At 41.8% G+C, this 17,677-nt stretch overlaps 1 protein-coding gene across 2 annotated transcripts in view; it reads right to left on the bottom strand.

The window, feature by feature from the left end:
- Positions 1-17,677, bottom strand: part of CCDC125 (coiled-coil domain containing 125) — an 89,848-nt gene that overhangs the window by 14,762 nt on the left and 57,409 nt on the right. For both annotated transcript variants that reach the window (XM_040341580.1, XM_040341585.1), the window contains 4 exons: positions 11,186-11,271; positions 7,210-7,292; positions 5,765-5,880; positions 463-567 (listed from right to left, as the gene is read on the bottom strand). In XM_040341580.1, coding sequence (XP_040197514.1) covers positions 463-567; positions 5,765-5,880; positions 7,210-7,292; positions 11,186-11,271 — 390 coding nt within the window. The remainder of the gene's footprint in view (positions 1-462; positions 568-5,764; positions 5,881-7,209; positions 7,293-11,185; positions 11,272-17,677) is intronic.

Genomic DNA, 17,677 nt, shown 5'->3' with positions numbered 1-17,677 from the left:
CTCATTAGAGCTTACAATCTAAAAGATCTAGAATCTTCAGACAGTCAATGCAAAAGTAAGGCACATGTCATGATACATGTCAACCTTGCTCTTGTTCCCCCACTACATGTGATTCTGCCTGCTGGAATTTTATCATACCAATAAAGTGGATCTGTTGGAGTGCGGCCGTCCGGGATCTCTGTTGTTTACTAAGGCGCAAAATAATAATAATGTAGTTACTTATGTCTAAGATGTCATATGTATGTTTCAAAAATATGAATACAAAAATCTGTCCATAGGAACAGAATGCCTTCTGAAGTCTCCAAGGGCTGGACAAATTTATTTTTTTGCATTTGAATGGAGGTGTATTTATAAGGCGCTGTACCCATTTTGAGAAATACATGGCTGGCAAGAAAGTCTCTCCTAAACAAATCCCACAAACTATAGAATAATACACAGCGATAGGCCAAATGCAAGACTTACTTCCTGTCGGAGGTGAAGCAGCTGTTTACGTGTTGCAGCCGACATCTTTGCACATGAGCAGGGTTCTCCTCCAGTAGCACACGTACAAGCACCAAGCACAGCAAGCTACAAAGTATGTTCAATTTACATTAATACAAACCATATGTACAACGCATTTCACAAATATCAAAGTAGATAGTGTTCTCTAACATGTCTGCTATAGCAAATAAGACAACAGTTTCATTGCATATGAAAAAATCACCTCAGAGTACAGACATATGAAAAGAAAATCTCTGAATGGAAGACAGGCAGATGATTGATACCTCCATTCCCTCCATCATAGATCCTCTTTCATTCATAGGAGGTGTAGTACAACTTATATGAATGGCGCAGCTGGGCGAAAAGGGCAGGCATAGTCAGGCTCTTTTGATGAAAGCCTGTAACAGGCCATTAGTTGTATTAACGGGAGTGGGCGGGGGCATGGACAGAGGAGGATTGAAACTTAAAGGGGTTGTAAACCTTTGTGTTTTTTCACCTTAATGCATCCTATGCATTAAGGTGAAAAAACACCTTGCAGTGTCCGGCCCCCTAGCCCCCCCCCCCCCGTTTTACTTACCCGAGTCCCGAATTTCAGTGGGTGCAATCCCGCGTCGCTCTGTCCACGGCTTCTCTGCTCTTCATTGGATAGATTGATAGCAGCACAGCCATTGGCTCCCGCTGCGGTCAATCAAATCCAATAATATGGGGGCCAGGTCATACTCTCGGCTGGTATCGCTCTCGGGAGAGAGCTTTCCCAGAGGGGGCTATCTATTGTGGGGAGGAGCCGTGAGAGCCGCCGTGGCACCCCAGAACAGGAGGATCCGGGCCACTCTGTGCAAAACGAACTGCACAGTGAAGGTAAGTATGACGTGTTTGTTATTTTAAAAAAAATAAACCTTTAGGTCCAGCTTCTCAAAAAAGCGCCTATCTTTAGGCGGCGTAGCGTATCTCAGATACACTACGCCGCCGTAACTTAGAGCGGCAGGTCCCGTATTCAGAAACATCTTCCGCTCTAAGTTACGGCGGCGTAGTGTATCTGATACGGCGTAAGCACGCCTAATTCAAACTAGTCTGTTAGGGGGCGTGTTGTATGTAAAATGTTTTGTGACCCCACGTAAAGGACGTTTTTATTGAACGGCGCATGTGCGCGCATGCTCAGTATCACGTCAAATTTTCAAATAAAATTACGCCCGCTCAATGCCTAGTCGACGTGAACGTAACTTACGTCCAGCCCCATTCACGGACGACTTACTCAAACGACGTAAAACACGACGCTGTTCCGACGTCCACACCTAACACGACTTACCCCTGTTTTATGAGTGGTAACTTTACACCGGCGTATGTCTTACGTAAACTACGTGTCTTGATACGCCGGGCGCATGTACGTTCGTGAATTGGCGTATCTAGCTCATTAGCATATTCGACACGGAAATCTACGGAAGCGCCACCTAGCGGCCAGCGTAAATATGCACCCTAAGATACGACGGTGTAAGAGACTTAAGCCGCTCGTATCTTAGCCAAATTTATGCGTAAGAATCAGCCGCATAGATAAGACGGCTCTCATTCGGACTTACGACGGCGTACATGGCGCTACGCTGGGCCGTCGTAAGTCATTTGAGAATCTGGGCCTTAGTGTCACTTTGAGGAAGAGACACATTTTACTGATTGAACATAATCGTACATCATGCTAGAATATCATATACTGCTGCAATCTGAAATACAAAGTATACAAGGTATACAAGTCCCATAAAGTGATAAAGTGCTCATGCTTAAATCTTCAAAATAGACAGGTGCTCCATTAGTGCTCAGTTCTACTGCTCACGTCGTGGGCGGAAGTGATGTTGCGGTGATCAAGCCTCCAAACATCACTTCCGCCCACGAGTTGCTGTAGATTTCAGCACGCATTATAGGCTGGCTGGAGCAAATGACATAAAAACCATGCTGTACACGCCGGATTCCAGGTTTTAGGCATCATAAAATGTGTGTGTTTTTCACCTTTGTTTCTCATCTATTTTAATAAACCTACAGTTTTTCACCAATTGGAACTCCCCATTGTGTTTTTTCCTGCATAATACCATCCGAGAACCTATTCAGCAAGGTTTTTTTTTGCCTTAAGGGGTGGTTCCCCTACCAATAAAAGAGATCCCAATAGCAATAGGAGACCTTGTGATTAACCCTTTAAATGGAGCCACCATCTAGAACAGGGGTGTCAAACTCAACTTAACCGTGGGCCGCATCAGCATTATGATTGCCGTCAAAAGGGCCGGTTGCATCTGTAAGATTAGCGCATCCCCTCCACTTACATTAGATGTCAAGAGTCACCCCACCATCAGAAGTGGAGTCTCCTACTCTCCCTTACATCACGGTGCACCCCCTTTTCCTTTTGCTGGGAAGAAGGTGGATGCATTGCTTGAAAGCAGAAAGTAAGGGTCTGGAGGAGGACCAGAGCTCTCCTGCAGCTGTGAGAGGTGCGACTGCCACGTGAAATGGCCTGTAGGGCCGGATTCGGCCCGTGGGCCTTGCGTTTGACACCTGTGATCTAGAACATCACCCAGCAGTGGATTCCTCACAAGCGCAAGTGACCATACTAGAAATAGCTGCTCCACATCCGGGGTGAATGCACATCCATGTGGGGCACTTGAACTGAGCACTAGTGGAGCACCTGTTATTTTTTTAAATCCTACTGACTGTCAGTTATGTCCCTTGTGTTTCTTTTTTCACATGCTGAAAGTGTACATGTGTAGCAGAGATGCACTGCATATGCTTTTTTCCCCAGGCACTGCCTTTAAGGAAGATTATATAAAATACATTTTCACTGTTGTAAATTTTAATAAGGGAGTAAAAGTGTTGGTAAACCCTAATAATCAATTTCTTGCTCTCTTTTGGTCTGTTTAATATCTATCAAATGAGCTAATAGCTTCCTGTGCTCTCAGTCCTGCCCACTTGTTTAGCCATTGACTACAGAGCACCTCCCCACCATATTATGGGGATGAGAATGAGGGAAGGGGCTCTAATTTACACTTTCTGTCCTAGGATGACAATGCTCCTCCATATATCTGTTACAGTAAGTGATCATTATCATTCTAGAACATGAAGTGTGTTACAAGTGTGTTACTAGCAGAAATCACAAGGTGAAATGAAAGAGAAAAAGACTTGACAAAAAAAAATGTAGTCAACATCCCTAAGGATGAGTAAGCTTCAATAGACATTATTACATTTTTAAACTTGGGTTTAGATACACTTTAAATGAAAGGCTGAGAGAGGTTCAGTCATGTAGCAGCTTTTGATGTGAATGACCCCTTGCTTTGCAGACTATGTATTAGATAAAGGGTTGAATCCCGACCATGACACCATCTGCCTGGAGTTTGCATGTTCTTCCTGGGCCTGCATGGATTTCCTCCAGGTACTCCGGCTATCTCCCACAAAGACATGCTGGTAGGTTAATTGTCTAAATTGGCCCTAGTATGTATGCATGCGTGTTAGGGACCTTAGGTTGTAAGTTCCTTGAGAGTAGGGACTGATGTGAATGTACAATATATATGTAATGCGCTGAGTAAATTGATGGCGCTATACAAGTACCTGCAATAATAATAAGAAAAAATGATAATGCGGCAAATATTAAAGCATGCATACCATTTCAGAGCCTTTAAGTGGGCAGAAAAAAAAAGTACAAGTTCATTGGAAAAAAAATGTTGCGGTTAAAGAGGAATTCCAGACGATACTTTTCTATTTATGGAACGAGTAATACCGCGTACACACGACAGTTTTTCATGTCATGGAAAAAAAAAGCAACGTTTTTCTCGACGCGACTCCTCAAACTTGCCTTGCATACACACGATCGTGATAAAAAATGCTTGAGCATAGCGCGGTGATGTACAACAAGTACAACGGCACTATAAAGGGGAAGTTCCATTCAAATGGCGCCACCCTTTGGGCTGATTATGCTAATTTCCTGTCTCATAACTTGCTTCTGAGCATGCGTGTTTTTTCCCCCCGTCAAAGTGTACACACAAACGTTTTTCACGACGAAAACGACGGCATGAAAAACGACGAGAAAAAAATAGGAGCACGTTTTAAATGTTTAATGCCCATTTTTCTCGATGAGAAAAATGCTCTGGAGCCCTCACACGATCGTTTTTAACGAACAATTAAAAAAAAAAATGTTTCTCGTCATGCCGCGTACACACGATCATTTTTCGGCATTAAAAAAAAAACAACGTTTTTAAAAACGTAATTTAAAATGATCGTGTATGGGCTTCACATCGTTTTTCGGCTTCTGAAAAACGACAAAAAAAAATTCGAACATGCTGCATTTTTTAACGTCATTTTAAAAAATGTTGTTTTTCGGGTTGTAAAAAATGATCGTGTGTGGGCAAAAACAACGTTTTAAACCCACGCATGCCCAGAAGCAAGTTATGAGACAGGAGCGCTCGTTCAGGTAAAACTACCATTCATAATGGAGCAAGCACATTCATCACGCTGTGACAGACAAAAAAGCGAAAATCGTCTTTTACTAACAAGGAGTCATCTAAAAAGCAGCCCAAAGGCGAATAGAACTTCCCCTTTAGAGTGCCGTCTTACGTCACCGCGCTTTGTTCATAATTTTTCTAAAACGATGGTGTGTGAGCAACATCGTTTTTAATGATGAAGTTCGAAATACTTTGTTTTTTGGACATGCTGAAAAACAACGTTTGTTTTTCATGCCGAAAAACGATCGTGTGTACGCGGCATAAGAGTTGTTTTTTTCAAGGAGGGTCACGTTTTTTTTTATGGCAATCTTTGCATCTCCCATTAGAGAGATTTTAACACATTTCCAGTATAGGCAATGTATGCCATTGGGACAGCAAGCAAAAGGGAAACAAAATCTTGATAGGCGTTACAAGTAGAGAAGATGAGGTGAAATCTCCCAATGTAGACACCTGTTCTGGTGAAAACTGCCAAAGCTGGGTTTTCCCCCCTCATTGTGGTAGCTTCTATCTCACTTCCTGTTGTGTTTCCTGACAGGAAGTGTGGGGAAATCTTCATAATAGGAGCACAAACTGAAATAAAAATCTGACAAGCATCTCTAACCCTTCATCATTCTATCAAAAACGAAAAAAACGTCTTGGCTGAAATTCCACTTTAACATTTGTTACTGAAAATCAGCCCGATTCACTCTGATAAAATTTCCTTCTGTTTCCAAAAATAAATGATTCACACATGCATGGAAAAGTTGCGTCAATGCTGTGATTATGACTAAGACAGACAAGTTAGTTAAAAAATCTATTCATAACAGAAGACTTACTTCAAGTGCAGTTACCTCTGCCAGGCCACTTTTATCAAGAGACACATTGTCCTGGAACATTTTCTGCTCTTTCACATCGAGCATTGAAAGCAGCTCCTGACACTGCTGACTTATAACTGGAGAGGGGAGACAACAGGAGTAAATGCAATATAAGACAAAGAAATGGAAAATACGTAAACAAGGTCAGACTCAGGCTGGCTGGTAAGTAGGGTTGTCCCGATACCACTTTTTTAGGACCGAGTACAAGTACCGATACTTTTTTCAAGTACTTGCCGATACCGAATACCGATACTTTTTTTTAAATGTGTCCCCAAATGCAGCCATGTCCCCCACAGATGCAGCCATGTCCCCCACAGATGCAGCCGTGTCCCCCCACAGATGCAGCCGTGTCCCCCCACAGATGCAGCCGTGTCCCCCCACATATGCAGCCATGTCTCCCCATACCTAGATGCCGCCGCCGCCTAGTTAATCAGCATGCGGGGAACATTACAGCTTTCATTTGAATAGCAGTGTGTTCCCCGCCGCGCATAGACACTCCCCCTTGCTCGGGATTGGACAGGTGATCTGCACTTTGACAGACAGATCACCCGTCCAATCCCGAGCAAGGGAGAGTGTCTATACGCGGCGCGGCGGGGAACACACAGCTATTCAAATGAAAGCTGTAATGTTCCCTGCACGCTGATTAACTAGGCGGCGGCGTTGCGGTAAGCGGCGGCATTGCGGGGGCGGCGGTGGCTGTAGTATCGGATCTGGCATCGGGGGCATTTGCGGGAGTACAAGTACTCCTGCAAATGCTCAGTATCAGTACCGATACCGATCAGCTAGCCTCAGCTACATACGTGTGGGTGCATGCACCCGAACTCACCCGTGTGAACAAAGTCTTTAATGGGACTTTAAGGCTGCATTCACACCTAAGCGACAGCCGCGTACGCGTGTAGCGGCAGATTTGCCGCGATTACAAATGTTTCTTTTTTTTTTTTTTTTTTTCTAAAGTATTCCCATTGCTGTCTATGGGAAAACGCGCCTGTCGCGTGAAAAAAAGGGTCCGGGACTTTTTTTCAGGCGACAGGCGTTGCGCGTCTATGAGATGTGAACCATCTCCATAGACGGCAATGGGAATTCTCCCCTCTAGCGACAGAAGCGTCCCGCGTCGGGCGTTTTGTCGCTTAGGTGTGAATGCAGCCTAAACATGGAGTTAGGCTTTAAGCCATTATTCTAACCAGTGATTGCATTTTCATCAAAAGGACACAAATGAACAAAAAAATATAAAGGATAACGAAGGCGATAGTGTATTATTGTGGTAATGTCATTTTAAAGTGCATTAGGTGACTTATTCCCCAAAAAATTGGAACTTCTATTACTGATCAGGCAATACCAAGCCCCTAGTAAAAAGGAAAGCAATCACAAAACATTTGTTTTGTTTAATGTAAAGCCAAGAGTCTTACTTGTATTTTCAGCTTTTAGGGCTTTTACTTCATTGGTCTGCAATGCCAGGCTCTCTTTCAGAGCTGTGTTTTCACAATGTACCCTGAAAGAAGGACATCAAAATCAGACGATGTTCTTTTGTAAAAATCATTTTATGTGAAATGTTCTACACAAATGTAAAACCATAGCTGTCACAGAGAAAGGACTTATGTGTATTATATGTGATAAGACTTTCACAAGCCTTTGCATCAGAGGGGAACTTGTATATTGAATGGTAAGTCATTGGATCAAACACTTTTGTACATTTGCCAAATATTGTTCCATGAAGCAATGTTATTGTTGAAAATATGGTCAACAATGCTGTACAATGTAAGTGAAAGGCAAAGTAAGTTGTCAAGGGCTACTCCAAGTATTGCCCCAAGACGCCAATGGTGTTGAGGACCACCTCGGTACCCTACACACCATTGGCGTCTTAGGGCAATACTTGGAGTAGCCCTTGACAACTTCCTTTCCCTTTCACTATCTAACTATAGGATGATGGTACCTATCCCTACATACTATATTGGTTATTGAGGCAATACCCTTTAATGTACAATGTAAGCTTAAATTGTTATATTTAAAAAAAAAACAGAACCAGATTTAACAGGTCCCCTTGATTAGTATGCAGGACGGAGTACAAAGGGATTCTGTATTAGGCCCCTTTCACATGGGTGTTCTGTCAGTCTAGATCAGTGATATGATGTTACAAAAATGGACTGCAATGAATCTCTATGTGTGGCTGGATGTAAGAGGATGTGCATTCCTTTTCTTCCATTTACATACCAGTCAGTTTAGTTAATTGGACTGAACTGTATAAGTTTGCATGCAGATCAACTTTTGAGGGCCTGAATTTATATGGGTAGATATAGGCTTATGCACATCTGTTTACATCTGACCGCCATGGTGGATACATGGCCTTTTTTTTTTTTTACTTCATCACAAGATAGAGGAAAAAATAGAATGGACACAGATACCAAATCTGTATTCTTTCTGACCAAGTAGGAAATAAACCTATGGATCCCCTAATGAGGGAAATGGAGGGCGCCTGTGTGACAGGGGCCTTATACAAAGAATATTACTCAAATTGGTCAACCTTACAAGTTGTAAACCGATGAAGCGACTTTAATGTTCTCTTTTTAGCTGCGTTTAGTGCACTAAACACAACAAAAAATAAAGAAAAAGGTTATTTTCACTGCACAATAGAGAGGAATTGGGTACCTTCCAGTTATATATACTCTGCTATTTAACACATAGGTTTCAGTGGCAATACTCCCATAGACTATGGTAGGGCAGCACAATAGATTCTGCACACATTAGAAAATGTTCACAACAGACCCATGTTCTTTGTAAATTTAAAATAGTACTACTAGGCTACAATTAGGACCTGTTGAACCTGAGTGTTGGTGAATTTTGTGTGACCCTTCCCACTGCACACCTTTCTAGCTACTCTTAAACTGGAAAGCTTCCATTTTATTTGTAAAATACTACAAACAGAAACAATATGAAATGAAAAAACTGAATCCTTAAAGTAGAACATAAAGGAAAAAAATAATGTTTTCTTAATTTTTTTTTGGTTGAGTAAGGGATGGCTAGAACCCTTTTAGATATTTTGCCAGGTTTGTCTTATTGGAGAGATTTCCCTTCACTTCCTGTTCCATCAGGAAAACGGGAAGTGAGGGAATTCCAGGATGTCTCTAGCCACTTCCCGGCCACCTGCTGTCCATATACTGTGGCAAGGCGGCTCTATTGCGCAAAATCACGTACCTGTACGCGACTTTGTCAATAGCCACTGGGGGGGGGGGGGGCGTGCCGATTGCCCACAGGGGGATCCAATCCGTCGGCATTAAACATCGCTCCCCACAGAGACAGAATGGCGGTCTGCCAATGCAAAACAAGCAGACCACTGTGCTGTCAGGCATGGACACTGATCTAGAGTTTCTGCTAATCAAGAACACGGATCACATGGTCCATGAAGTGAGCCCACCCCCCCCCCCCCCACAGAAAGAAAGCACAATTAGGGAATACACTTAGCCCTTTGAACACCCCGATGGTAACCCCTTCTCTGCCAGTGTCATTTATACAATGTCAGTGCATATTTTTTATCACTGTAATAATGTCCCTGGTTCCCCAATAAAGTGTCAAAAATGTCAGCTAGGTGTATCTGTCGGCCGCAATGTCGCAGTCCTAAAAATCACTGATCACCGCCATTACAAGTAAAATAAATAAAAATGCCATAAATATATCCCCTACTTTGTAGACGCTACAACATTTGCGCAAACCAATCAATATACGCTTATTGGGATTTTTTTTTTTACCAAAAATATGTAGCAGAATACACATTGGCCTAAATTGATGAAGAAATTTGATTCTTTTCATTATTTTATTGGGTACGTTTTATAGCAGAAAGAAAAAATATATACACATTTTTAAATTGGTGCTATTTTTTTGTTTATAGCGCAAAAAAAAAAAACATACATAAAAAACAAAAAAAAAAAACGGAAAGGTGATCAAATACCACCAAAAGAAAGCTCGATTTGTGGGGGGGGGGGGGGGGGGGGGGGGAAAGGACATAAATTAATTTGGGTACAGCGTTTCACTAAGTAATGCAGTGCAGCATCGCAAAAAGTGGCCTGATCTTTAAGGGGGTAAAACCTTCCGGGGCTGAAGAAACTAGATCAAGTGTCCCCATTGGAAGATTTTACCTCCATTTCTGTTCAAGTGACAGACCAAAGTTTGTGACACAAGGGGGTGATCCTTTTTCCAACTCAATGATTTTTTTCTGACATGTTGGTGTTCTATCTTTCACTTGGATGGTATGAGTTTCACTGAGTAAATACAGCTGGATAAAATAAAAACTGTCTGTCTTCGTTTCAGGCTGCAAAGCAACAAATTATTTTAAAGAGGGACGATTCTTTTCTATACCCACTGTATTTCAGAGACAGGAGGCCCCTCAATATGAAAGGTTTATACAGTATATAGGTGGAAGACAAAGACTAGTTGAGTTCACCTAGGGCTTCGACAGTGCATGGGAAAAGAGGATTGTCGCTTCTAGTAATTTTGAATTCAATTATTGGCTCCCCTGGACTTGAATGATGCTGCATGTATCCACTTTATCATCTGTAATAAATCTTTAAAGTGGATGTAAAGCCACTCTCATCCTTGCTAAACTACTGCCATAGTGCTGATGTATAAGGATATAGATGCCTCCTGCATGTATCCACACCTGTCAAATGTCTCTCCTCTGTCTGTTATAAGAACTGAAAAACTGCAGATTATGTGGGTGGGTCTGTTGTCTGGAGCTCGGTGGGTGGAGTCGTGATGTCAGTAGACTCCCCACCCGCCTTTACACTCCCCTTACACGAAATTCTGCTATGATCAGTAACATCCAGTCAAAATCCAGAAAAGTAACCACATGACTTCAGAAAAGGAGTAGGGGTGGGAATTAAAAAATAATGCCCGTCTCCAGGCTAGTGCATGAGATATGTAAATAACCCGTCACTCACAGCAAGGGGGCGGAACAGACTAAGGTTTTTCTCTGTAAGTCCGTTTTATTTCACTGAACAATAAAAGAGGATTGCTCAGGGATGGATTAACTGGAAATCTTATACTCTACATTGTGACAGCAAAGATTTAAAAACAAAGTTTTGGGTTTACATCCACTTTAACCAAACTAAGTAAGTTTTTGAGTTCTTTGAATTATTGCACCAATGTACATATCTTAAAGGTTAAGCATAGGAACTTAGCAAACAAATGATAAGTAATAAAGTGTAACCCTTTATTACAGGCAGCAATAAAAACCTGGCAAGTGCTCTAATCCCTCTCTATGCTATCCAAAACCTTAAAAGTATCTAAAAGGCAAACTTTTTTTTTTAAGTGGATCCAAGTAGAAGAAGGTGGACTTCTAGTAAAGTTAAATTTTCGTCTTGCAAAATCGCTGAGCCCTTTAAATGGACCTACCGTTCATATTTCCCCTTCCAGGACTCCTCCAGGTTTTTCAACCTCACCTGGTCAAACTCCATTTCCCACTGTAACACATTTATCTCCTGCAAATACACACAAGCGTTAGTAGAGATTAACAGCGTCAGTGCTATGGGTCGTGTGAAACATCACAGTATAATAGATTGTATTTGTTTTCTGTGTTGATAAGCCCAATATCACACTCTATATGCTCTGTCTGACGTTTAATTCATTACATACATCCTTATCAAGGACCAGTAAACTCAAAGCTCTATGTGCAGGAGTGCCAGATGTTATAGAGAAGCAAAAGCTGAGTGAAATGAAAAAGAACTGCTACCATCCCAATTAGCAAACAGAGAAAATATAATGCATGCATTTAGCAGCAGGAGAACACTACAGGGACTTTGAGGAAGTAAACAGGTAATGTAGTTAAAATGTTAATGCCAATTTATTAATATATAATCATATAACCAGAAGGTAGTCCATAAAACACGAATACAAAATGCAGTACTGACATAGTATAAAAAGGTATAAAAACACTCATATAAAAACACAAAAAAAACGAATTTGAGAGTACCCACAACTGCGGGATATACCCTACATAGCAAGCCCAACATGGACCAGCTAAGGGGATACCGTGTTATAACCCGAAATGTTTCGGAATGAATTCTTCTTCCAAGGGTTTTTAGGTACACAAGATTCTATGAACCAACAATAGAGAAGCAAAGCATTCATAGCAAGAATTAAGATAGAGAGAAATTTATATTTATATATATATATTTATATATAGATATATATATATATATATATATATATATATATATATATATATATATATATATATATATATATATATATATATATATATATATATATATATATATATATATATATATATATATATATATATATATATATATATATATATATATATATATATTAGTTAGGGGTAAGCTCGGTAGCAGGGGTGTGTGACCCCCTGGATGGGTTCACTACACACTGAACGATACAGAGAAACAGCCGAAGACGGTTGAAAACAAAAAATTTGGTTTATTCTTCCATCTTGCTGGAAACAAGTTCAAGCATCCAAACAGCAGAGAAAGCGACCACGGATAGAGATTCCCCAGTCCCTTTCTCTGCAGGCTCAGCGGCACTTAAAATGAATGGTGAGAAGACAGCGGCTCCTCTCCATTCATAAACTGAGACATTGTAATCACAGGAGGTTACAATGTATCAGTTATGTGAATGGACAGAGTCAGTGATCACTGACTCTGTTCATACAGAAAAGGAAGGAGGAGGACATGGAGAGGGTAAGGAGAACGGAGGGGGACATGGAGGAAAACTGGAGGGGGACATGGAGGAAAACTGGAGGGGGACATGGAGGAAAACTGGAGGGGGACATGGAGGAAAACTGGAGGGGCACAGCAGCAGAACAGAGGGGGACACTGAGGATAAAAGGAGGGGGATAGCAGAACAGAGGGGGCATGGAGGGGGGACTGGAGGAGTATGCGGGGACAGTCAGCGGTCATCGTGTGTGGGGTGGAGGTACAAGCACCAATTACCGCTGTACAGATTTCACCAAAGCAGCTGAAAGCCACGGGGGGAGAAGCTTGTAACTCCCCCACGCACCGATCACCACTGACTGTGCAGGTATCAGGTGAAGCATCAGGAGCATTTACCCGAGTACAAGTACTCGGGAAAATGCTCGGTATCGGGATAACCCTAATCATTAGTCATATGAAGCCACAGAGATCTATCAGAAAACTTTTGTTTCATGAAGAACATTTCCTAATGATTATAAAGCAGCTTAAAAGGCAAATGTAACCATGCGACTGTATCTTATGACCCCTACATATGCTAAGGCACCTATCGTCTCCATCACCTCGGGTGGATAAAGAATGATGGGAGTGAGCCAGAAAATATGAAGAAGAAAGAATAAAAGGGATAAAAAGAGGAAACATGAAAAGAAAAGAGGGAGGGTATATGGTCGGCAGACGGCCTATTAGTTTCCTGGTGTATCAATATTAGCCAACTGTAGTAGACAGAGGAAGGACTGAAGTTTAGTTGAAGTAGAGAAATCAATCCAATTATACCATGTTTCCATAAACCTCATGTGGCATTCCTGCCTTCCTAAAAACTGGCTGCCAGTTCCTCTATCCACATAATATGATTAAGCTTGTCAACCCACTCTCCAATACTGGGAATTGTTAATGGCCTCCAATGTCTGGGGATCAGGGCTTGGCCAGCAGATAGGAGGAATCTAAGGTGACCCTTCTTGACCCTAGTAGCTGATCCAGGGAAGATGGATAGTAGCGCTGCCTGTTGAGTCTCTGGCCATGTGGAACCTCTATTGGTGAGAAGGCTGTAAAATAAATCTCCAGTATGGTCTAATTTGTGGACAGTAGAGCTGCACAATTAATCGTTAAAAAAAATTGTGATCTCGATTTAACCCCCCTGACGATCTCCAATGCAGAGTTTGCCGATTCTTCCATATAACAAGTGGAGAGAATGTATCTGCTCACTCAGCTGTCAAAAGAAAAAGTCGGGCAGTCTGCCAAGTTTTTTTAACATGAAACATTGTATCCAATTTCCTTCTTAGAGCATAAATGCAGGAAGGTTAACCACTTAGGGCCCTTTCACACTAGCGGACCGTATGTCCACATTTTTATCCGTCTATTTGCGGATGAAAACGGGACATACATGTTCATCCGCTGACACCCGTAATTTGTCCGCCTCCGCAAAGATCCACATTTGCAGACGGAAGAAATCCTATTTTTCTTCCGTCTGCCAGATCGGATCGGATGAATACGGACATACGGTCTGTGTTTGTCTAATCCCCCATAGGGGAGAGCGAAGGAAACACAGGGTGGTCCCTGCACAGTGTGCGGGGACCGCTCTGTCAGCTGCCAGCTCAGCGGGGATTTTACGGAGGATCCCCGCTGAGCAAAGCGGACACACGGAGCGGATCATTACTGATCCGCTCCGTGTGAAAGGGCCCTTAAAGTCCAAATCTTTTTCTGACACTTGTTTAAGATAAAATCAATATTTTTTGCTAGAAAATTACTTGGAACCCCCAAACATTATATATATTTTAGCAGAGACCCTAGGGAATAAAATGGCAATTGCTGCAATATTTTATGTCACAATGTATTTGCCCAGTGGTTTTCAAATGCAATTTTTTGGGAAAACTTCAATGAATAAAAAAAACAAACAGTAAAGTTAGCCCAATTTTTTTTTTGTTTTAATGTGAAAGATGATGCTGCGTCTAGAGAATCGTGATCTGTCGTCCAAGCAAAAAAAAAAAAAAAAAACAACACGTGATTCTCATTTTAGCCAGAATCATGCAGCTCTAGTGGACAGAACCACCAAATGTGTAGCATGGTATCCCTCACATCTCCAGCACTGCTCCAGAATCAATAGGAACATCTTACGCAACATAAAAGGGCATATAAACCACCTGGTTAGTAGCTTGTGACTCCTCTCTTGAGTTTGACTGGGTATGCTTGAATTAAAAGTCAGAACAAAAATATTTCTTTAAGAAACACTATTCTCTGCCAAAAAACTCATAGCCAGGAAATGGATGAGGCCAGTGCCTCCCAATTTGATGGAGTGGAAGGGGGCAATTAACATGACCTTGCCCTACAAAAAATGTATCTATATTAATAGGGGGTGTCCTGCCAAATATAATAAAATATGGGACTGGTGGTTGCAGGACTCTGACACTTGCACGTGAACATGAGACAGATGCCTCCAACAAATGCGGTAGACTGTACCAACGTCACATCATCTCTTTATGATGTCACATGTATCCACTTATATTGATTGCCAACATTTGATAGTCGAATTGTATATTGCACTGTATGACATGTACTGTTACTTTTTGAATGATTCCTTCACATGTATGTTCTTGTGTCTGATTTGTATGCACTGGGCTAGATTCATAGAGAGTTACGCCGGCGTATCAGTAGATACGCCGTCGTAACTCTGAATCTACGCCGTCGTAAATTTAAGCGTATTCTGGAAACCAGATACGCTTAAATTAGGCCAAGATACGAGCGGCGCAAGTCTCCTTAGGGTGCATATTTACGCTGGCCACTAGGTGGCACTTCCGTCGATTTCAGCGTAGAATATGCAAATGAGCTGGATACGCTGATTCAGAAACGTACGTGCGCCCGGCGGATTTTTTTACGTCATTTGCATATGGCTTTTTCTGGCGTAACATTACTCCTGCTATATGAGGCATAGCCAATGTTAAGTATGGACGTCGTTCCCGCGTCAAATTTTAAAAATTTTACATTGTTTGCGCAAGTCGTTCGCGAATAGGGCTTTGCGTAAATTACGTTCACGTCTAAAGCATTGACTTTTTTCAACGTGATTAGGAGCATGCGCACTGGGATACGTTCACCGCCGGCGCATGAGCCGTTTGTGAGAAACGTCATTTACATGGGGTCATGTTTTATTTACATGAAACACGCCCACTACTTGACAATTTGAATTTGGCGCGCTTACGCCGGCAGATTTACGCTACGCCGCTGCAACTTACGGAGGAAGTGCTATGTGAATACTACACTTGCCTCTCTAAATTGCGGCGGCATAGCGTAAACAACATACGCTACGCCTGCCCAATTTTACGTCGCCCTACCTGAATCTAGCCCACTGTGTTTAATAAAAACCTTTGTTCAACTTAAAAAAAAAAAAAAAGGCAGAACAAAAAGGATTTCTCCCAGATGGGGTGTCCCAATTTCCTCTTCCAATCTAACAAGATTGGTTAGGAAATGCATGTGTCAGGAGGAAATTACAGAGCTGAGATACAACATATGAGAAGTCAGAATTATTGAAAAATAAAGAATCGAAAAGGGATTAAGTCTCTGTATGTGTCATGTATGTATGGACATAGTTTAAGTTGCATGTACTGCTAAAGACATAACTGTCAATGTTTTGAGGCCTGATAAACATATGGACTGTCTAATCTGAGATAATTTAGTTGTATTCCAGATTAAGAATCTGTTGCACGTCAATCCTGGAGGAAATTCTGGATTGCCTAGCATTGGGGTTAGAGGACCTACGTGGGATGAAATTTTATATTTATGAATTGCATACCTAGAAGCACTGCAGCCAAGGAAGGGAGGTTGTATGTGGGTGGGTGATGTGTTGGTTGGACCCAGGGAAGGGATGCAAGTAGTAAAAGAGTTCTATGCTGTTCGATGGTAACCCAATGTTTAGACTGCGTGTGGATAAAACAATCAGTATTCTGGCTGAGGACTGCCACTGTATGGTAATGTTCAAGATGTTGGAGACCCCATCCACCCTCCAGCTTTTGTTTGGCAGAATATCATGCCATAAATGGGCTGGAGATCATAGCCAAAGATGGGTGGGGTTGTCCTCAAAGATTTAAATGATTAGGGTCTGAAAGAGGTATAGGAAGCATGATAGAAGATCCATTTTGTAGAGGAACATCCTCCCCAATCAAGAAGGCTTCTTCGTGGCCAAGGAGAGCAGCCTGCATTGGGTAGAAGCTAGTATGGTTAGAAGATTGAGTTCATATAGTTTGTCCATGTGTTCGGGGATGTGTATGCTTAGGTATTAATTGAGTTGGGTACCCATCCAAATGGAAAAGCAGCTTTTAAAAAAAGAGTCACCATCTTGAGGTTTCAAAAAAGACATTTCGGCATTGTGATTGTGTGGGATTATTGTTAAAGGTGGTTGGGTGTCCAAACTGTTTTATTTTTTTTTTTTTAAGATGGAGGGGAACACACTCTTGTGGTTTAATACATAAAGAATAAGATCATCATCCAATGACAGTTGGCATATTTTTGTCTACAGCGATGAGGTAAAGTGTTTTGATAGTATTGTCACGAGTTTTGCGACGGTAATGAAACCAAGGTGTGCCGCCCCAATGGGGCATAGAATTTGAATATATTGTTACTCTGAACCATTTTTCTATGAACGTTATGTTTGGTTCACATGCTGCCATCTAGTCACCTTTATGGTAATGCATTTGTTTTCCATGTTTCTTCCCTGATGTTATGACATACTTCCTTTGTATGCAATGCTCCACCCCTTCTCCCTGTGTTTGGTACTTCCTGTGTAATGGAGGCAGCTAACAGGCCATATGTAACAGGGCACGTGTATTCTGCATAGTAAGCTACAGACAATATCATCTTTTGACCGCATAAGTATCACAACCTATTCATCCGTTGTATCCCGTCATCTGCTGTAACCCGATGTCCGGAATAAAGCGCCTCTGTGAATAGAATCGGTACTTGGTGAGTTCAACCTGTCTGATGAGGATTGTCCTCAGTGATTATATGTGCTTATACAGGCCAGACATAGAGGTCTCACAAGGGATGGATCGCTTCACAACAATCAGAGTGAGAATACAAGGTTTGAGTATTTTGCGCATATCTTTAGGTCCACATTATCAAGGTTTATATGTCTATAGCTTGAGCACCGAATAGGATCTTTTTGGTCTTTTGGGATCAAGGTAATATG

The sequence above is a fragment of the Rana temporaria genome, chromosome 1 (genome assembly GCF_905171775.1).
Source record: "Rana temporaria chromosome 1, aRanTem1.1, whole genome shotgun sequence".
NCBI lineage: Eukaryota > Metazoa > Chordata > Amphibia > Anura > Ranidae > Rana > Rana temporaria.
The sequence above is the reverse complement of the archived record's forward strand: the minus strand, read 5'-3'. Positions and strand labels throughout refer to the sequence as shown.